This window comes from Nannospalax galili, unplaced genomic scaffold, assembly GCF_000622305.1.
Source record: "Nannospalax galili isolate Female #2095 unplaced genomic scaffold, S.galili_v1.0 scaffold208, whole genome shotgun sequence".
Lineage (NCBI taxonomy): Eukaryota > Metazoa > Chordata > Mammalia > Rodentia > Spalacidae > Nannospalax > Nannospalax galili.
The window spans coordinates 1,183,280-1,205,923 of NW_008357998.1; the positions used below are offsets into that span (position 1 = coordinate 1,183,280).

The 22,644-nt window shown below is 40.2% G+C and overlaps 1 protein-coding gene across 3 annotated transcripts in view; it reads left to right on the top strand.

Annotated features, from left to right (window-relative positions):
- The window catches only part of Rerg (RAS like estrogen regulated growth inhibitor), a 130,847-nt gene extending 112,267 nt beyond the window's left edge, over positions 1-18,580 (top strand). For all 3 annotated transcript variants that reach the window (XM_029557660.1, XM_017795100.2, XM_008856034.3), the window contains 3 exons: positions 1,363-1,419; positions 16,031-16,104; positions 17,733-18,580. In XM_029557660.1, coding sequence (XP_029413520.1) covers positions 1,363-1,419; positions 16,031-16,104; positions 17,733-18,140 — 539 coding nt within the window. In that variant the 3' untranslated portion in view covers positions 18,141-18,580. The remainder of the gene's footprint in view (positions 1-1,362; positions 1,420-16,030; positions 16,105-17,732) is intronic.
- The last annotated feature ends 4,064 nt before the right edge of the window (positions 18,581-22,644 follow it).

Sequence of the window (22,644 nt, forward strand, 5' to 3'; positions counted from 1 at the left end):
TTCTCAAGTTTTAAAACTTGTGAACTTTAAGTGCAGGAAACCACCATGTGGATCAACTTTCAGGACAATAGTGCTCACTTGTTTAAGCATGCTTTGCTTTGAGACAGGCTTTACTTATGTAGCCCAAGCTAGTTAGTCATAGCCCGAGCCATTCTCACACTCACTATCTTCCTGACTCAACCTCCCCAGTGCTGGGGCTACAGGTGTGCAGCATAGCCCACCTGTACTTCTCTTCTCCAACCCCATAATCCAGCAAAATATCCAGATGGCCCTTGACTTTAAAATGAGTTTAGACCAATGGAAAAATTATACAGTGTTGAAACAGACTTCTTGGATTCAATCCTGACCCAGCCACTAATCACTAGGCAAGCTCAGCTGAACAGTTAGCCTCTAAGAACCTGTTTTCTTACTTGAAAATTAGAGCCATCATATCTGCCTCCTAGGGGTGGAATTAGGAATGAGAACAGTTGAGTACAGTGCTTAGCAATTTCCAGAACCTGACGCTCACTGTATTTCATCACTGTGACTTTTATGTATGAATGTATGTATTATGTATGTATGTATGTATGTATGTATGTATGTATGTGGGGTGTTGTATATGTGTGTATGACATATTCACACACATGGTTGTATTTGGAAGATGGAGGAGGACATCAGGTGTCCTTCCCCAAGACTCTACCATATTCCTTTGAGACCGGGTCTCTTACTGAACCTGGAGTTAGGCTGATTCAGCAAGCTCCAGTGACCTTCTTGGCTCTGCCTGCTCCCTAAGCTCTGGGGTTCCAAGCACACTCATGACTACATCCAGCTCTTTTTACATGAATGCTTGGGTCCAAACTCAGGTTCTCATACCCCTGTGCAGCACCCTTCCCCACCAAGTCATATGGCCAGCCCTCATTGTTAGTTTCCCATGAGTTTTAAGGACTTCCTAATGACACCATCAAGTTTTCATTGCTAGGTTTTTACATCATTAAGTGTCAACTAGTGATGTTTTCATCACAGTAAAACTTATACTTTTATTTTCACTCACTTTTGTCAATCTCTATTAATAATCCAAACTCTGGAGACCTCTACTGTGATACTTTGTGTCTGCCTTTTCACATTGTGGTATTTATTCTTAATCCTGTGGCTAAAGGAACGAATCTAAGCTGCTGATTTGTGTACAGTAACCCACTAAAACACAATGTCAAGTTTTTAGGCCAGAATATGAAGTTGGAAACGTAGATAAGTGCACTGAGCTTGTATAGTAAGGAAATACGAAATGTGCATAGTGACATATGTGCCTTTTCTCCTTCCTTAGAAGGATACGAATTCCAGCAAGTTGACATAGTTGTTTGACATGCTGCTCTTTTTCTTCCACAGCTATTGTTGTGAGATTTCTGACCAAGCGGTTCATCTGGGAATACGATCCAACCCTTGGTAGGTCAAAAATTATATCCTCACCTCCTTCCTCTGTGTCTGTTTATGACCTTCAAAAGAGAATGACATGTTCTGTGTTACCCTTTTTAAGCCACTTTCAGCTATTTTGGAAGTGCAAATAATTATCCAGTCATGCATGGAGCTCTCTAAGAAGCCAGGTATGTGCTACATGCTGTGTTTAGAGCCCTGAAGGACTTAATGCAAAAAATGAAGACGCCCAAGCTGAGAGAAGATGGATGGGGTTCAACATGATGTTCTCACATCAGAAAAATGTAACATTATTCTACTGGGAGAAAGGATGACACAGGCAGCAGATTTAGGGTGGGAAAGAATGGCATGTGGGAAAGAGTGTAGCTGCAAAATCAAATTTCTACATGCTGAACTGCAGGAAGTTTAAGCATAAAACTTTGTCCCCACGTTTAGTTTCTAATGAATCAGATTAAAGTGTGTATATACATATAGTATATATAATTTTTAAAAAGCAACATTTTAAGTGCATCTTTCCATAGCTCATGAAGGTAGCAGTAGTGTTGATGTTTAAGTATAGATAAAGACTATTCAGGCTCTTTTTAAAAAATTTACATATTTATTTGTGTATGTATGTTGTGTGTAGTGTATACATGTATATGTGTTTAGGAATGGTCAACATCAGCTGCTTTCTTTATCTCTCTCCACCTTATTTTTTGAGACAGGGTCTCTCACTAAACCTGGAACTTAACATAGCTGCTAGAGGGGCTGGCTGGCCCCCGGGATCTCCCTATCTCCACTGCCACCACAGGGCGAGGTGTACAGACCTGCACAGCTATGTTGGCTTTTTATGTGGAGGCTGGAGTCCAAGCTCAGGTCCACACTTCATCACTCTACCATCTCCCCAGCCCCAATGCTCTGCTTTTGGGATCTAGCAGTCTAGTTAGAAGAGGAGTCAGTGAAGAAATAACCCTAGTCAAATGCTGAGAGGAAGTCATTGCCGAGCGGCCGTGAACAAGGAAGGGGCTGAGCCGTGCTCATCAGTTTCTTTAATATTCGACTTTGGATCTTATTTTAATGAGAAGTGCAAGGTGAAGACTAAAGAATTGTTTCCAAACCATTGATTAGTTTTCCTGTCATTAACTACATAGTTCCTACCTATCCAGATGATTTCTGATGTCATCCTCAGATCTACCCATTTACAGCAGGATGCACTTTAGCTTGGTTTTTGCATCCAACGCCAGTTAGCATATACTTTTCTTTTTTAGTTTATTTGCTTAGTCAGTCAGTTATTTTCATTGTGTATACTGCCTACTCGCAGTGCTGTGTTGCATACAGGTATATATTAGACTTGGAGCATATCCCCTCTCCTCACCCCTTGCCCTCCCTTTTTGGACCATTCCCCCTCCCTTAGTCAGCTTTGATTTCTGCTTTCATGTCATATACACATATATGATTTTATGAATCCATAGAAAATCTATGAACCACAAATGCGGGGGCGGGATGTGCAGTCTATCTATGTCTCTGAGACTGACTTAATTTATCTCCAGCATCCATTTTCCTGCAAGTGATGCATCCTTGTTCTTCTTTAAGGGTGGAAAACATTCTGTTACAAGTACATACACCATATTTTCTCTGTCCCTCTATTCTTGGACATCTGGGTTGGTCCCATAATTGACTTGTGAATTGCAGTTAGCTACTCTTTTGATAATTGTATGACCCATATGACATTTTGATGCATGGTGGAGAAAGGCTTCTTTCATTACTGTCTACAAAATTATCTTGGCTACTATCTCTGGCGTGCTTTTCCAGGTCAATTTTAGAGACTGTTAAAGCAGGGCATGACTGATTGGAATTGACAAACAGTGGGAATTATTTTGAGAAGATTCGTACCTTTGTGATGTTCAAACTTTTAAACTAGGAGAATATCGTTTTGTTTTGTTTTTTTCTGAGTCTTCTTTGGCTTTTTAAATCCATCATAAGTGACTTTATCAGTAAACATGTCATAATTTTTCTTGTTTGTATATAGATAGATATACCATCAGATTTCTCCATGAATATTCAGAAAAAAATCAAAAGTTATGGCTGTAAAGGTAGCTCAGCAGTTAAGAATGCATACTACTGCAGAGGGTCCAGGTTTGGTTCCCAACACACCCATCAGGCATCTCACAACCGCTATAATTTCAGCTTCAGCAGATCCAGTGCTCTCTGGTCTCCAAGGCATCTGCATACAAGTGGCACACATAAACTCATGCAGGAACACACACACACACACACACACACACACACACACACACATATATACATTAACCAGTCAATTGAAAGTTCTGTCCCCCCAAATTAACATTGATTATTGGTGATGGTGAGAACAGAGTATTATTTTTTCTTTGCTCATCTGAATAAATAACTTTGAAACACACAAAAAAATTTTGCAAAAACGTATTTGGTACAGAACACTTCTTTAAGTTAAAAAAGAATTAAATTTAATATTTCATATTCCTAAAATTATTTTTACAGGCACACATTACGGAACAATGCTATCAAGAGAAAAATGCAAAAAGTACATTTTGCTTCAAAAACCTTTATCTCAGCATGTTCTCTGGTAGTATCTAAGGGTTAAGGTGAATAGGGTTGGTTATTTCTTGAGCAAAGATGCTTGTAACTATTCTATTCATCCAGTGTTTTCAGCAAACTTTTAAGTATAGCTATATGCCAAGTTTAAGATAATATATTTAGATCTAAAGATGAAACTGGCTTTAAAAAGAAGTCATTTGTTATCTATTTATTTATCTATTAATTATTTTCCCAGCTATGTAAATATTTACTGTCTTCATCTTTTTATTTTTTTAATATTTTAAACTTATTTTTGCTTTATGTATATGAGCTTTTTGCTCGCTTGTGTATAAATGTACTCATGCGTGCAATGTCCACTGAGGCCAGAAGAGGGCATTGGATCCCAGTAGTGTGGGTGCTGGGACCAGAACCCGGTCCTTTGCAAAAGCAGCCAGTACTCTTGACTGCTGAGCCGCCTCTCCAGCCCCTCATACATTTTTTCTCATTTGCATAAGCTTTGAAATGATTATCTGCAGCTCTCAACGGTTTATGGGAGTTCAGTTGAAACTATGTATCTGTTCTATCCATTTATCTCAACAAAAGATGGAGCTTACAAGAGGAGAATGTCATTTAAGTTTTGAACTCTCTCTGATTGTGTTCTAGCCACAATGTTACTAGTTTTAAATAGTCTTTAGTGAGCCGTTTTCTTTTTGGACAATAGCAGCTATAAATAGGAATGAGCCTGCTCCAGTTGTCTGCAGTGCAGGTGGGTAACCTTCCCTAGGAAAGATGACAGTTCCCAGAGTGACCCTGCACTGTGCTTCTCAGAAATGAACTCGGCTGCTAGGCAACCAGAGCTCCCCTCCACCTTCCCTCCACCTTCTCTCCAACTTCAGGAGGTCCATGAATCACTCACAGGTAATGCTGCCATTAGCTCTCACTGAGGACTTGGTCTGTGTGGGCGTGCACACAGTGTATAGGAAATCTCGACCTGTTGGAATCAAGGGAAATGAAGCATTTCGTGGGCTTAACTGCCTACTACTATATGAAAAGACTGGATCTTGTGGAATATGTGGTGACTTGGAAGGAGGCGGGGAGAGGAGGAGGAGGAGGAAAAGGAGGAGGAGGAGGAAGAGGAGGAGGAGGAGGAAGAGGAGGAGGAGGAGGAAGAGGAGGAGGAGGAGGAAGAGGAGGAGGAGGAGGAAGAGGAGGAGGAGGAGGAAGAGGAGGAGGAGGAGGAAGAGGAGGAGGAGGAGGAAGAGGAGGAAAAAGAGGAGGAGGGTGGGAGGGGGAAGAGGAAAAGAGGAGGGGGAAGAAAAGGAAGAGGAAGAGGAGGAGCAGGAAGAGGAGGAACGGGAGGAGGAGGAGGAAGGGGGTTGGGGGGGAGGAGGAAGAGGAGTCCTCTTGAATTCTGATTTCTGTCCCTTCCTCAGAAATTTGAGGAAGTGTTCTTTCTCCTTTCAGCCTGTACCATAAGTGCTGCTCTAAAGTTAGAAACTGCGAGCACCTTTCTACATAGTAACACAACAGAGTACTTACTGCTTTGAAATAATCCTACAAAGAAATTGCTTGCTGTTATAGCAGCTGGTGATTCCCAGACTTCTAGATTTCAGGCTCAGTGTTTTTCTTGTTTGTTTTTGTTTCTGTTGTGTCCTGTTTAGTTTATGGAGAGAATCTATCATGAGGACTCCAATTAGAGATAGAAGCACAAGGCAGAGGGTGAGGGGAGCTACATCTACACTGGCTTGAATTTCCATTTCATGAAAAAGGAAAAATTTTAATAGGCAAGTGTTCTGAAAGATAAATATCAGAAAATTATAATCCTTTATATTGAATTATTTTCATCTCCCTTTAATTGTTCTCATTTCACTATGAACCAATGAATTCTTTGCCCTGGTTTGAAAACAACCACTGGAGCTCATCAGATGTGGGATGTGTCCCATTCAGTCAGGGAAACTTGGGTGGTGGGAGGAAGATTCTGGTTGTAGAATAAACAGAATCCATATTTATTAAGTTCAAATCAAGAGTCGAATCTCTGCCTTCTAGAGTCATGTTACACTCTAAGAATATTGGCCATATACAAGTTTGAAGACAAAAAGGCTTATACCATGTGATTGTGTGTGTGCATGTTGAAGACCTGTAGAGAGGAAGACAGAAGATGGAGAGATTGTCAGTACTAATAAGCACTGGCACTTAGAAGGCACTACACACTGTGTTTTAGTGAAAGGTGGCTGCCTTTATTTGCAGAGTAGAGGATCAGTTAGGAAGAGAAGGAGTCCGGAGATATATTAAACACACTGGCTCATTAATTCTCTGACTGGTTCTTGCCTGCCTTACAGCTCCTTTTGTTAGAAGGGCTCAGACACAGAGAGACACACCCAGAACAACTTCTCTGAACTGGATGCCAAGGCCAAAATACTCAGCCAATTCAGAGAACTATTTAATAACAGCTCTGCAGGAGACTTGGAGTTAGCCATTTGACAAATGGGTCCAGAAAAGTAAATTTTCATCTGAGATGATACTGCTGGGTTTTGGTCAGGCCAGCGATAGAACTCAACTCAGTACAATTTCCACTCTAGCATAAATCCACATTGCTAACTGCTGCTGTTACAGCTGTGGCCAGAGAACCGTACTAATGTGTTGAAATGTGCAAAACAGCTAAGTTGGTCAAGGGATTAACCACATGCAAACAGCTCTTAGCATCAGCCTTGCCTGACTATCCAAAATATGTGCCTATTTAAAAAAATATCAAGGGATGCATTTTCTTAAGGATTTCTTCTTCTTCTTTTGAAGTGTGTGCATGCATGTGTGCATGTGTGTGTGTGTGTGTGTACACATGTGAGTGCAATTATCCACAGAGGCCAGAAGAGGGTGTCAGATCTCCCTGAAGATGGAGTTACAGGCAGTTGTGGGCTTCCTAACCCAGGTGCTGGGAACCTACCCTGATCCTCTTCAAATACAGTTCATGCTCTTAACTGCTGAGTTATCTCTCCAACCCCCCAAATGCATATTTGAAGCCATGTTCCTTCATATATAGGAAATTTGAAGAGTAATTTTAATATACCTAGTTTAATTACCAAGCGAATATTTTAGAATGTACATGTTTTGCTGTATTTGGCCATGCATCTTAATCAAACATGCCCTGCCCTTTGAAAAAAGGACTCATATTTCCATTTTGTTTTATTAAGAAAATGAGTCATATGTAAAACCAACCAAACACACATACACACACATACACACACACACACACACACTCACACATCTTTCTTTGAATTTAAAAATGACTAGCTGAATTTATTTCAAATAATATTTAGTATTTTCTTTAGTATTATTGCAGAAAAGCTTGAACATTTGCATACAGTATTTTGCCTCTCCGGGCAATATTTCCATTATCTTACTGTAGAGAAAATGAGTTCATAATGAGAGAAAGACGTTAAGGAAAAAAATACTCATTCTTCTTGGATGAACTCGTGCTAACACCAGCTGCTGTGTCTGTGGCAGACATTCCCTCCATTTCAACCTTTCCTTGCAGTTAACAAAGAATCACACAACTTCATACAAGCCTCATTCTATTTGAACCCCTCCCCACCTCACTGTAGTCTTCTGCAGTTGAGATACATATCCATTTATCACAGGAATAACAGAGAAAAATGTACCTGTCAGACAACTTTTGATGCAAAGGGATGGAGGAGAGCCTGGATTTCTGTTTCTCGGGCTCCAGGGCTGATGCCAGGCTTTTAAAAAGGGAGTCAGTACAAAGACGCAGAAGAACAGCCTAGGGAGAGACTCTGACATGTGTGAGGCCAGCTGGGCTTCTCCTCCTGGGGTCGAGAACCAAAAGGAAGAAAGGAATTATTGAAAAAAAAACAAAACACTTAGAAGTACTTCTGTAATTGTATTTCAGAGCGTTCAATCAACAAAACGATAACCTCTTGTTTAACATAGAAGAGTGCAGACAGGGGAAGCTCTTGAGTTGAGAGTCAGCATGCATACCATGTGTTCCAGAAGAGGAACAACAATGCAAAATACACTTATGCAAACACATTGAATGCAGTCTCATTTTAAAATGACTTTTCCAAAAAAAGTTTAAATGATATGGTGCCTGTGGTGATTGTTGCTGGGTTCTCAAGTCCTGCTCCTTAACAAGCTTTCTGCATTTTGTGCTTTGGATATATCATTTACTGTAAAACAGAAACAAGGAACTGTGGTTAAATAAAAACTGCAAAATAGTTGACTAAAGAAATAAAGAAATAAGGGACTGGAGAGATGGCTCAGAGGTTAAGCGCATTGGCTGTTCTTGCAGAGGACCTGGGTTTGATTCCCAGCACCCCACATGGTGGCTAAGAACCGTCTGAAACTCCAGTCCCAGGGGATCCAACACCCTCTTCTGACCTTTTTTAAAAAGAAAGAAATGAAAGTCAGGAAGATAAATAGATGTAGTAAATAATGTAGCAGACTTTCTGGCTAATAGCCTATTCCTGAGGGTGTGGAAACACTTCGGCTTTTGTGCTTGGTTGATGAGACATTTGAATAATTTGGGTGCAAAAAGGCAAGTTAATGATTACTCTTTTTAGAGCACCAGGCCATTATTGGTGTGTGCAAGGCCCTTGCATGATCTCACTGGAATCTTTCCTGCATCTCTCATTCTCCTCTTTCACTTAAGAAGATTGTAGCCTGTTTGGTACTAAGCATAGTGTTGAACCGGGAAGAACCAGTCTGCCTCGTCTCAAGCTACACCTCTCACCTCTCCCACTTTCCCTCCGCTGTGACTTTTGGCTTTCTTCCTTCCTTCCTTCCTTCCTTCCTTCCTTCCTTCCTTCCTTCCTTCCTTCCTTTCTTTCTTTTTCTTTCTTTCTTTCTTTCTTCTTTCTTTCTTTTTTCTTTCTTTTTACTTTTTAAGAAAGTTTATTATTTATTTTTATTTTATGTGTATGAGTATCTTGTCTGCATATATATAAAGACACCAGTGTTATACAAAACCTGCAGAGATCAGAATATAACATAGGATTCACTGGAACTGGAGTTACAGATGGTTGTTAGCTACCATGTGGGTACTGGGAACAAGTCTGGGTCCCCTGCAAGAGCAATGACTGCTCTTAACTGCTGAGTCATCTCTCCGGCCCTTTGGCATGTTCTTAATTTTATGTTTATTTCCTCTTGCTAAATGGAGCTAATGGTAATACACATTTCATAAGAAATTTGTGAGGATAAATTGAGTTAATATAAGTAAAGTGTTTAGAAAAGATCTTGTTTGTGTAAGCAGGGGGCTGGAGAGGTGGCTGAGTGTTTAAGAGCACACACTGCACTTTTAGAGGCCCTCAGTTCCTTTCCTAGCACCCATATCATGCACCTCACACCATCTGTAGCTCTAGCTCCAGGTGATCAACCCTCTTCTGGCCTCTGCAGGCATTGCTCGACACTGGTGCACTTACATGCAGGAAAAGTGGATACACATAAATAAAAAATAGTAGGGACAGCGAAACTTCCACATGAAACAGATGGTGATTAACCCAGAAAGTCACAACTGATCAAAGTCCAGAAAATAAGATTGCAGAATACTTTCTCCTGAATAGGACACCTGTATCAAACTTCTGCCTCCCAAGGCTCAGGGATTATTGTGGAAGAAGAGCCAGAGCCAGAGGTGGTACGTGACCGTAAGGAAACAGAGTTTTCCAGACAAGTAGGAAGTTATTCATATGAACTCACAGCAATGGTGACAGCATGAACAAAATCCATGCAAGCTCAAACCAGACAAAATCCCAGCATAGACGTGGGAAAGTGGGTAAGAGGGCTCAACCTTAGATGAGGAGCTATCAGCAACCAATAACTACTAGTCAGTTTTCTTTAAGGGTGTGATGTTAGACACATACCAGTCTCCAGTGGATGGACTCATACCAAAGGACATTTGGGTATACAAACTTGGCTCGATGGGCTTTAATGTATATGACAGCACATGAATTCCAGTGGTTGAGGGGAGCTCTTAGAGGGATCCAGACAGGTGAAGGGGTCGAAATATGATCCAAATATATTGTATGAACTTTATAAAAATTTAATAAATTTGTGAACATAGAAACAATAGTGAGAAGAATGTGTTAGCTGTTATATAAACATATATAAATCTTGCTGTGCTATAATATGTTTTTATAATGTTCATAATAGAATGTGTTGTAAACGTATTTTTAAGTTTCTGTTAGCAAGTATTAGCTATGCATAAGAATGACTTTCGTTATGATGTTTTCATATATCTGTATAGTAAATTCTGATTTCACAGGTATTACCCTTCTGGCCTCCCTCCGACTCCTGCTGAGTCCCTTCCTCTTCCTAATTTGTCCACCTTCTCCTTTGATGTCATTTTTCTTTTTCTTCTCTTTATGAATCCATGAGTTTAATTAGGTTATTTACAAGAGCATGGATAAAGGGTTCTTTACAGGAGCATGTGCAACTTACCAGTGTCTACCCACTAGTAATGTGTGATGTTCTTAACATCCATGTATGTTTCTGCTTATAGCTCTAGCTTTATGCACAGGTTCCTTGTACACCACAGCTAGTTTCTCTTCCCTTTGATAAAGATCCCAGTTTCCTCAATGTGAACTTCTGCTAACATAACTGGGAACCACATACATGCCTTTAAGTCAGAGGTTCCCAAATTCTGCTGTGCATCCAGGCACCTTGGAGGACTTGTCAGGACATATATCGCTGGACTTTGGTCCCAATAGGTATGGGATGGCCCATCAGAATGTACACTTCTAGCTCAGTTCCAGGTGATGGTGTGTTGCTGGTACAGACACTGTCCTTTCAGAGCCATCTATGAAAACCTTAGCCAGGTTTTTGTCTACTGCATACGTCTGGCAGAGATTGCTAGACGTTAGAGATATACCTATATAAGACTAGCACATCCCTCTTCAAATTGCTGTACCGGTCTACACTCCCCTTGCTGGTGAAGAGATGCTCCATGGAACCAAATCAATTATCATATCTAGTTTTGACCAATCTTCTGGTAGCAAAATAATTTTGTAAGCTTCCCTGTGGGATGTGAGGCAGAGCGTTATTTGTATTAAATTTAGCTATTTGTTCTTCCTCTATGAATGTCTCCATAAACTTTCTGTGTTTATATGCTCATTTAAAAATTTTTATTGAGCTTTTGTACATTTCATACAACAGTTCTTAGTCAAATTTAGACCCCCTACCCTGTCCATGTTTCCCCAACCACCCACTGGACCTCATGTATTCCATCATACATGTTAAGTCCTATCCAACGAAGCATTCGTACCCAGATGTCCTTCAGTGCAAATTCATCCACTGGAGTCTAGTCAGCCTGTCTAGAGATTGTATTGAAGGCATTCTCTCCCTCACCCAGTAGCAGTCTCCAACAGTTCTCAGTCCAGGGCTGGTCCATCACCCATTTCTCTCACTCCACTCTGTGCCCTTGTCTGATTGAATTAGCATGGGTCCTTACAGTCTTACAATCTTTCCACCCTCTGTTCCACAATGGTCCCTGAGCCGTGGATGGGTGAGGTTCAATGTAGGAGTCTTATTCAGGGGCACACACTCTGCAGCCTCTTATTCTTTAAAGCTTGGCCAGTTGTGGCCTTCTGTGTGCATCACACTTTGTTGTATGAGGAAGTTTCACTAGTGAGAGGTGAGGGATGCATTAGTTTTCTCTCTACCCCTCATTCCACTGTGTTCCATGAACCTTAGGTGTAGAGGTTCAACTGTAGATGTGTCACCTAGGACTGGGCATCTCTCAGACGCATATTCTTTGTATGTGACCAGTTGTAGAATTCTGCAGTAGCCTCCATCTGTTGCAAAAAGAAGCTTCTTTGATGAGTGGTGTACTGTACGCTCTTGTCGGTAAATATAGGGATCCCTATTTAGCATATGGTAAGAAATTTCATTTGTCTCGAGATATGAAAGAGATAGGGTTTTCTCTAGGATCTATTTCCTCTCCAGCCGTGTGTATTTGACTGAGTTTACAGTGCCACCCCTGAGTTCAACTCTCATTGAGAAGGCTTTAAGTCCAATTAGAGAGCCGTTGATTGCCCCCCAGATAACAGTGCCACTACTGCACCAATAGAGGTCGTGTGTTGTGCCAGTCATTATGGCTATTAGGCTCTAGGGCTGGGTTGGACCATTGATTTTCTCCCTTGGCAGTTTGCATACTATCATCTAGCATTATGAGAGCTAAACTTCAGGTAGAAGGCTTCCAGGTCAGTTCCTGCTCTGTTGCTCCAAGTCCTGTATCCGAAGTACGTTCTGTCTTCAGCAGCAGGATCTTATCTTCTAGTTCAGGAAGAGAACCAAGAGCTTTGGCATCTGCATGTTCATTTAATATTTGTTTCTTTCTAAAAATTCAAGCTGAGAATGGTAACCACAGCTATAATCTCAGCACTCAGAAATCTAAGGTGTTATTTTCAGTTCAAGGTCCGCTTGGGCTAGAAAATGAGACCCTTGGGGAGAGATACAGAAGGAGAGGGAAAGGAAGAGTTACTAACATATTTTTGTCATGCTGCAAATATCTTATTCAGTTTAAAGCTGTTTGTATCGTACAAACATTCTTAATTTTGAAACAGCCCATTTATCTCACTTTTTATGTGCACACAAAATTTTATATTCTCTTCCTTTTTATTCTTTTGTTTTCCAAATCCACATGGATATAGGTCTTTAATCTATTTGGATTAACTTTTAATATATGCTTAAGGCTCAAGGGAATCAATCTTTATTTCCCCCATTAGTTCTTTATTTCCCCCATTAGTTCTGGTCCAAGTGCTGTTCATGGGGCAGTCCATTCTCTTCACAAGCAGTTTGTGTTGCTATATCAATTGAATTCTCAGTGTATAACTAGATTCCTATATGAACATCAATTTTCTTCTAAGGTCTTGTGAATTTGCTCACCTGTTTTGAGTGGTGTTACATACTTTGTATTACATCAATTCAGATAAATTTATTTTGTTCCTCAAAAGGTATGACCAGATTTTTAAGCTGAATTGCACAAAATTCTAAATCAACTTGAGGGAGATTGACAACTTTTTTTTTAATCTGGGGGATGGGCTCAAGGCCTTGGAGCCCTTGCACATGCTAGGGAATGTTCTCCCACTGAGCTACATTTCCAGTCCATTTTTATTTTTATATTGGAGACAGGTTCTCACTAAGTTGCCCAGGCTGACCTTGAACTCACTATATAGCCCATGAAGACCCAAAACTTATGATCCTCGTACCTCAGCCTCTCAAGTAGCTGGGATGACAGACCTGAATCACCAGGCCCCAGTGAAGTTAACATCTAAAAATGGTTGCTAACCCATTTCAGTTAACAATTTTCCTACCCTTTCGAGTCTGTATGTCCTGTCACAAATCTCCAAGTTTTTTCTGCTAAAGAGTTTTACTCATTCTTAATTTCTTAGATACTATTATTTTGCTGCTATTTGGGAGTGATTTTTTGTTTGTGTTCCTATGTAGCTTTAGCTGATATATAAAAGTATATATATGCAGGCTGGAGAGATGGTTCAGTGGTTAAGGGTATTGGCTGCACTTGCAGAGGACCCAGGATGGTTACCAGCACCCACGTGGTAGCTAACAATCATGTTACTCCAGTTCTGCGGGATCCAATACCCTCTTCTGACTTCCATGAGCATTGTAGGATACAGGTGCACTTACACACATGCAGGCAGTACACTCATACACACACAAAATAAAAATAATCCAAAAAAGAATGTATATGAGAGTGTTGATGATTCTTTTTATATTATATATTATTTGTCATTTTTATTTTATGTGTATGAGTGTATTGCTTGCATATGTGTAAGTACACCTGTGTTGTGCAATGCCCTTAAAGATCAAAAGAGGGTGTCAGAACCCCTGGAACTGGAGTTACAGGCAGTTGATAGCTGCCATGTGAGTGCTTGGAATCGAACCTGAGTCCTCTGCACAAGCACCCAGTGCTTTTAACAGCTGAGCCACTCTCCAGTCCCAGAATGCTGCTGGTTCTATATTGACCTTCAATTCCTATCCTTGATGGTCTTCAGATTCATGCTGGCCCTTCTTTGTCTTTCACTACCTTACTGCTGGGTTATATTTTTGTATAGTGTAGCACATGGTTTTCTTACTTTGAAGTTTAAACATGATGTCTATAAAATGTGCCTGTTTACTTGATGTATATTGTAGGGTTTTGACTTGTAGCTGTTTTCATGTCAAGGAATATCTTAGCTTATTAATTTTTCTCAACATTTTAAAAAATCTTAAGTGGAACAAAAAATATTATCTTCTTCATACACTTAAGCATGTGACTCTTTTCTTTTAGTCCATTAATGTGTTAAACTGCACTGATAAATTTTAAACACTATTTACATTCCCCAAATAAACTCTGCTTGACTGTGATATGCATTGCATTACCACTGTTGAAATGAACAGACATATTTAGAATTTTTGAATTTATAATACATAAATACATAATGAGGCTAGAGTTTTCTTAATTCTTTTTCCTTTTGTTGCTCTGGTTCCACCTGCTAGTGAATTAGCATGATTTGTCATTAAAAGAGTTGAGTATTTCTGCGTTCTGTATCAAGGTGTTCGTTCTTTGAGGTCCTCTCATGCCTGTAGGTTCACTGCAGGTCCCCTCTTCCACTGTGTTGAATTTTGTACTTAGTTCACTTTTCCTACTTTCTTCCTTTTTGTCTTCTGAAATGTCTGTCAGTTTATTAAACCTGCCTTTGATATCTGCCCCACCTTTACCCTGTTATAGTATATTAGAATCATCTAGAATTGTGATTCTGGATTGCTTCTAGGCTTACTTTGTTTTGTTTTGTGCCATGAATGTCTTGAATCAGTATCACTGGTAAGAAGTTCAATGTTAAGTTGCCCCTTCATGGATAATGTGTTTTGTTTTTCTCCTAATCTGTTTAGATTTTTCTTTGCCATTGATGTCTTTGAATCTCACTATGGTGGGTCCAGATAGGGGACTCTTGTACACATTGTTAGGTATTTTGATCTTAAGTTTTTCAATGACTCTCATCCAGGGCAGTTCTTAGTCATTACACCTCAAGTATTTCCACACATCTATATATTTTATTCTCTCCACTGATGCTCATTTTATAAAGAATAAGATTTCTAAACCAATTTTCTGTATTTATTACATTTTCAAATGAGGTTTCCCTTCTTTTCAGCTACTGATACCTTCTGAGATAAATCCTCAATCCAACCATCATCGGCACATTCCTTCACTGACTCCTTTACCTTAGTGGTAACCGTTTTCATCTAGACCAGCACCAGTTGGCATTTGTATCTGACCTCTGTTTCCCACTCATGTGACGAGGGTCACATTCATGGCTACCTCCTCTTCTTGTATCGCCAGCCTCTCCTCACTCTCCTGTGGCTTGGGGACTGCTCCGCTATTGACCTACCAACCCCAGCTGGTCCACAACAACTGCTATTTTCTGCTTTGAACGGGCAACAAGAGAGGAAAAATCTGCATTGTTCCATCTCACCTCCATGTGCCCAGCCCCTTGTATTTTGGGTGGCTGTTCCTCACCAGATACAAGCTCAACTACCTCTTGCCAAGATTCCCTATAGTTTTACATGGTGTGGTAAGCCTAGTCGCTTCCCTGTAATGTCTATGAGATTTCCAGGATTGAGGTTTGGAAGAAAAACATAGGTTTTCTTTTTTAACTTTTAATGTAACCTTGTTAGGAAAATAACAGTAATTTCCAGAAACTGGATTTTTTAGGAGTATCATGGCAGAATGCATTGTGTGGGGGAAAGCACTTCATTTTAGAATGTAGGGGCCTTATCTAATTTAAATGGAAAAGAGCATTAGAGAGCTGGCCTCGTGGGAGAATAAGACACAGCCTTAAGAGGAAAGGACGGAGGAGTGAGGAGGTGGATAGCTCTTTGTATGATTCCCTGGAAGTTGGTGGCCGCCTGTGGAAGCTCTGTTCCCATACCTCCCTCCTCTTCCTGGAACTCCGTAGTACATAGTTCTCTTCTTGTACCTCTCCCCTCTCTTCCCTGGGCAGTCCCCTATGCCAGAAGACAGAAATACTTCTCCCATTAAACTTCCCATGTATTTACCTTTGTGCTTTCTTTGTTTGCTCATTCTCAGAATCTACCTACCGACACCAGGCAACCATCGATGATGAAGTTGTTTCCATGGAAATCCTAGATACCGCTGGTCAGGTGAGTAGGAATTCAGCTAAATATTTTCTGCATCAAGTAAAAAAGACGTGTAATATGAAAAATAGCTAAAGTATTTTCCTATAATGAACCTTTGTATGACTAAACACCCATTTCTTTGATTAGCTAGCCATTTAATATTAATATATATCTAATAGCAGCCTTATATAAATTACCCATGTTTCAAGAAAGTGCTGAAAAAATCACAATAGTCGTACACCATTTCAGTTATAATCTCCCACATATATTTGGGGGTATGCCAAGTCCTAATATTTTCATAGCAAAACGTGTTTTTCAAATGCTCAGAAAAATTTAAACAGGCGTCTTTACTGAAAAGACAGCTACTAATGTGTATGTGTGTGTGTGTGTGTGTGTGTGTGTGTGTGTGTGTGTGTGTTTCAAGTTTCTGTGACCATATGTAAGTTTGTTTATTTCAGAACATCTCATTTGGAGAATCTCTCCTGTAGTATTCCTTGCAAATTTGCTTTGACAATGGTCAGCTGAGATCTTACAAAAGGGCTCATAATCTTAGTTCCCACATACAGGAATGACCACACGAATGATGGGTAGAGAGCCAAGGGTTTCCATGGTGCTGTATCGATGACCTGCAAGAAGATCTTAATTAAAATGTTTAATCCCAGAAATGTTCCTGAAGTGAATTATATGCTTTTCCATCTCATCACTCCCTCCTTGGGGGTGGACCTCTCTGTAGCATTGAACACACCAAAGGAGGCTGTTGGAAGCCATTTGAACCCGTGAAAGCAATGCCTTTTTCTTTCTCTTCTTTCCTCTCCTCTTGTCTCTTCCCCTCCCCTCCTCTTTCTCCCATGCCTCACCATGTAGCACAGGCTGGCCTTAAACACAAGGTCCTCTTGGCTCTGCCTACTAAGTGCTGGCATCCAGGCATGGACCACCACACCCAGCCAGCAATGCTTTCCAAAACCATACGTGCGTTCTTCCTCTGCAGGAGCAGTGACCATCCCGTAATGACTGCAGGAAAGTCTCCATCATTGCTAATACTGTACAACACATTAGGGCATTAAGACAAAAAGTCCCATCCTCCAGTTAAAAAAAAAACAACAGATTTTATACAGCTTATCACTGTTTTTTTTTTTCTGTCCCTGGAGTTTTAATTGTTTATAATCTGAACAGAGAGGACATTAAAACACACATCTTCCAAGTGGTGACTCTAATCCTGATACCTAAAAGGTAGAATATGGACCGCTTGTCTTCATGATGTTTTGTGTTAATTCCTCAGTTGGAGTTTAAAAACATCAAAGGTGATATGTTCAACCAAGACAATAATTTGCTTGTAGTTCTTGTGGTTATAGAGTTAATGATGTGGCAGAAAAAAAGAAATGCATAACTTTAAGTTCTGTGAAATGAGAAACTTCTCAGTTCCCTGAAATCTGCATAGTAATGCTTTCCAAAGTAATTGAGAAAATAAGCTTGTCCAGGAGAACAGCCAAGATATTTAATGATAAACATATGTGTGTATGTATGTATGTATGTATGTATGTATGTATGTATGTATATGCATAAAAAGTAATTAAGGGGTTACTACATTAGCAGCGTCTGTACATTGTCATTGGCTCCAGAGCTCCTGATTGCTGATTTTGCTTTTCCCACAGGAAGATACCATCCAGAGGGAAGGGCACATTCGGTGGGGGGAAGGCTTTGTGCTGGTCTATGATATTACCGATCGGGGAAGTTTTGAAGAAGTGCTGCCCCTGAAGAACATTTTAGATGAAGTCAAAAAGCCCAAAAACGTAACTCTCATCTTGGTTGGAAACAAAGCCGACTTAGACCACTCCAGACAAGTGAGCACGGAGGAAGGGGAGAAGCTGGCTACGGAGCTGGCGTGTGCTTTCTACGAGTGTTCTGCCTGCACTGGGGAAGGGAACATCTCGGAGATGTTCTATGAGTTGTGTCGAGAGGTGCGTCGCAGGAGGATGGTCCAAGGCAAGACGCGACGGCGCAGCTCTACCACGCATGTCAAGCAGGCCATCAACAAGATGCTCACCAAGATCAGCAGTTAGGCAGCTGTGTTCTTGCACAGGCCCTGCCGGGGCATTGGAGAATTGGAAGCCCTCGCTTACTCTTTTGCCCTTCCAAACATGAAATAATGTATTCTGCTCCTTGTTCTGATTCTGAGAAGTATCAGGGTTTCTCCCTGCTCCAGTCTCCTACGTGTTGGGAAGTTTTAGAGTATCGTACACTGTCTCAATGCGCTTTCTCCCTTTTCTGCGTGCATAGGATCCGTGCTAATATAGTCTGAAGATGTAACCGCCAAAGATGCCCTAATAGTTGGGTTTCTATGAAGCTATTTTTAAGCATCTCTGCCTTACTTACATAATTTAGCATCTTTTCAAAGGCATTTTAAGATTCTTTTATTTTTATTTTATTTTATTTTTGGTCAAAGGCTACAAATTCTCTGCCAAAATATCTTACGATTTTTTTTTTTTTTTTGGATGTCTGGTAAAAACACGAGAAGAGTAGCTGAGCTATTGGAACCAGGAATAGGGCTCTTCTTAGTCTTTTTAAAGTGAGATTATTTTTCCAGATTATCTGACTTAAATTGTGCAGTTTTTCTCTAACCCTTTATTTCACTTTTAGGTTCAAATATTCTCACTGAGGTTTTTTACAGTCACAGTCCATTTTAATTTGATTTGGTTCTCTCAATGCGCTACTGATCACTATATGCCAATTCTGTTATAATTTCAGTTATACCAGAATAAAAAAGACCCACAGTTGATACCTTGCTATTACTTTGCTCCCCTGAGCTAGAGTGAGAGAAAGCATCAGAAATCTTTTCACCAAAGCTTTAGTTGCATGTTACTAGAAGGATTAGAATTAGAGACACCTGATTTGTATATCATCGTATTTATCATCTTAGCAAAAAGGTATCAGTCTAAACAGTAGGAACATTAATAATGAAGCTTAGCCACTCCTCATTGAAAAGCCAAAACTGAAATCCATGCTCAGTCAGAGAGTTAGTTTCTGGTTCAGTTAAGTTGGGCCACATCCTTAACTTTGGGGTAAATTAATTCGCTTGGGGGAATTCAAAAGCGAATAGGTGATTAAAATTCATTCTACCTGGATGAATGTGCACAGTATATATTCTTGGTTGGTGAAAGTATGGTCTATAACGGATAAAAGTCTATGATTCTGTTCTCTTTTTTCTGCCCCCATATAACAAGATTTGGTCACTTTATTTTAAAAGAAAATATATATCTTTTACATATGTATGTATTTATATGTATACATATATATATGTATAAAATTTGTAAGTGTTGGAGGCTTTTAGTTCACCAGTGTATTATGATATTTTGGTGTACCTGACTTTGTTTTATGTGACTATAATAAAAAGTATAATTTTCAAATTCTGTCACATTTGGGTAGTGTTTCTTGTAATCACGTGAAAAGTCTGTGAGTTTAAGAGTGACTTGGGAAACAATCAAATTGCAGAGTAAATTGGCGAACCTGATTTTTAAGAAAATTAGCTACTTCTGATAATAACAGTTGCTACTTTTAGATAACTTACAGGTTATTTTAGGCACTTTATTCATTGTCTACCCAAAATCCTCACAATTACCCTATGACAGAATAGTACCATGATCACAGGTATGGTGACAGAGATATTGAGCCAGAAGAGAAAGGATGTAACCAAGCCTACATAGGTGTTCGGGGGGGTAGAGCCAGAATTCGAATGGAGAGATTCAGAGTCAGACTGCCATCCATATTGTTACCTACTATGTAGCTCTTACCCTTGACCTTTAGAAAGGAAGATCTAAAATTAGGTGATTAAGGGAAGATTTATCTCTTTTATTCATCCTTTTACTGTGAATATTTTATGTATGTCAAACATATAACTTGATATAGTCCACTTGATGGTATATGACCTAAATCTTTTTTTATATTTTATGTGTATCAATGTATTTCCTACATGTGTATAATTGTGCCCATGTTGTGCTGTGCCCACAGATGTCAGAAGAGGGTGATGGGTCCCCTGGAACTGGTGTTATGGATGGTTGTTAGCTACCATGCGGGTGCTGAGAACCAAACCCAGTTCCTCTGCAAGAGCAGCCAGTACTCTTAAACGCTGAGCCATCTCTTCAGCCCCTGTGACCTGAATCTTAAAGAACAAACATATAAAAACAATCTTACAAGAATGATGGAGGGAATGTTCTAGAGAATGGAAACATCATGGAATGAAAATACAGAGCTGTGAAGGGTGATGGTGCACCTGGTGCCTGAAAGACTGAAGAGGGCCACAGAGAGTGTCTTTAGAGAAAAAAAAAAAAAAAGAAAGGATGGCAGACTAAAAGGATTACATAAGAATAAGTAAAAAATTCATATTCCAGCAAGCAACTACCTGTTGAAGTTAATACATGTAGATGTGCTTCATTTTCAGTAATGTCCATTTAGACAGTTAATTTAGAGATAAAATTATCTGGAGAGTTCGTCAACGTCTAGATCTACAATCTTTTTCATTCTCATATAATTTGCTTGGAAATGTAGCTCAGCCAGTCCCTGTAATCGCAAACTCTTAAGAAGGTAGACCAGCTTAATTTCTCACTACATTCTAAATACATGTCTTTGTCTTCACAGACAAGTATAGCTCTTGTCAAACATCACAGAAGAGGGGGCAGAAAGAGTGTAAGAACCAGAGGGACAAGACACCTGCTGCTGGTGAGTGGACTCTAGATATGATAGGGAAGCAGCACCCGTGAAATCTCCACAATGCGGTAGTCCAGCAAGATCTACATAATGACAAATAAGTTGGTGGAGAAAAATTCATGGGGCCCCACCTCTAGATGAAGAGCCACAGCTATAGAAGAGCTTGTTTGGGCTTACAGTTCCATCATGGTGGAGAGGCATGCAGTGAACAGCAATCATACTGACAGGAGCAGAAACGGAGAGCTCACATCTTCAACAAAGCCTTACCCCACCTGCAGTTCACACAAAGCAGAGACAGTGAACTGGAGGTGGGGCAAGGCTATAAGCTCTCAAGTCTCACCTCCCAGTGACATACCTCTTCCAGCAAGGCTCCACCTTCTCAAGGTTCCACAACCTCCCCAAATACCACCATCAACTGGAGACCAAATATTCAAAGCCTACAGGGGTCATTTCTCATTCAAACCAGCATACTATCCTAGTTTCATATCTGTTGCTATGATAAAATACCTGACGAAAGAGTACTTTAGGGGAGAAAGGGTTTATTTTAGCTTTAGTTTCAGGTTGCAATCATTATTTGGGGGCAAGTTAAGACCTTGAAGCAATTAGTCACATCACAGGGAAAGAGTGCTTGCATGCTTAATACTCAACTAGCTTTCTAGAGGGTCTAAAACCAGGAATGGTGCCACTCCCCTTCAGGGTGGGACTTCCCATATCAACTAAGTCAGTTGGGATCATCCCCCACAGACATGCCCACAGGCTAATCTGCTTTAGACAGTCCTTCACTGAGACTCTCTTCCCAGGTGATTCTAGGTTGTATCAAAATGACAATTAAAATTATCCATCATACAATCCTTGCTCAGGGCTGGGAAGTCTAATGGAAGTTCCTTTATGGAGAGAGCTCCAAGTCAGGTGCTTGCTGTGACGCTTACGAGATGAGCAAGCTTTCTCAAAACCTGCTTGAAACAAATGTTCAATGTCTCCATTTCTGAAAAGGTTTTCAGATATTTATATATTTTCCGATTTTAAGAAAGAAACATTTTATTTCAATAATAGTTTTATTTAAAAGGTTTTTTCCTCTCTCTCTCTCTCTCTCTCTCTCTCTCTCTCTCTCTCTCTCTCTCTCTCTCACACACACACAAATCTGTTTTTTTATTCATTTTTTTTTTTAAAATTTTTTTTTCTCTCTCTCTCTCTCTCTCTCTCTCTCTCTCTCTCTGTGTGTGTGTGTGTGTGTGTGTGTGTGCGTGTGTGTGTGTGTGTTGTGGGTGTGCTTGTACATTCTGGTATGGAGGTATGGAGGCCAGAGATTGATGTTTGGTGTCCCTCTCACTCTCCACCTAATTTTTTGAGACAGGGTCTCTCTCTAAGCCTGGAGCTCACCATTTATGCTACAGTGACTGGTCAATGAGCCTCTGGGATCCCCTTGTCTCCATTCTCTAATCCTGGGGTTTTAGATGCATACTTCTATGCCCAGATTTTGTTTTAATGTGTATGCTAAGGAGCCCAACTCAGGTCCTCAGAGCCCAACTCAGGACCTTGTACTTGAACAACTGTTTTATTAGGTGAGTTACTTCTCTGGCCCTGAAGGAGAATTTATTAAGAACAAAGACCATCACAGTAACCTAGTGCAATTCTTGATGAGGGCTGCTTGGTGCTCCTTTATGGGCGCCTGTAAACATTGTCACAAAAACTTCCATTCTCCCCATCTTCTCAGAATTTGGGGAAGCAAAAGACTTATTGCAAAAAGCAAGGCAGTGCATGAAAACAAATATGGAAGCTGATCCAATCTATTCCCTGAGCTTCAGAGTCAATCTATGTTACCAGTGATGCCCAAATTACAATTTACACTCCTAACATTTGCTG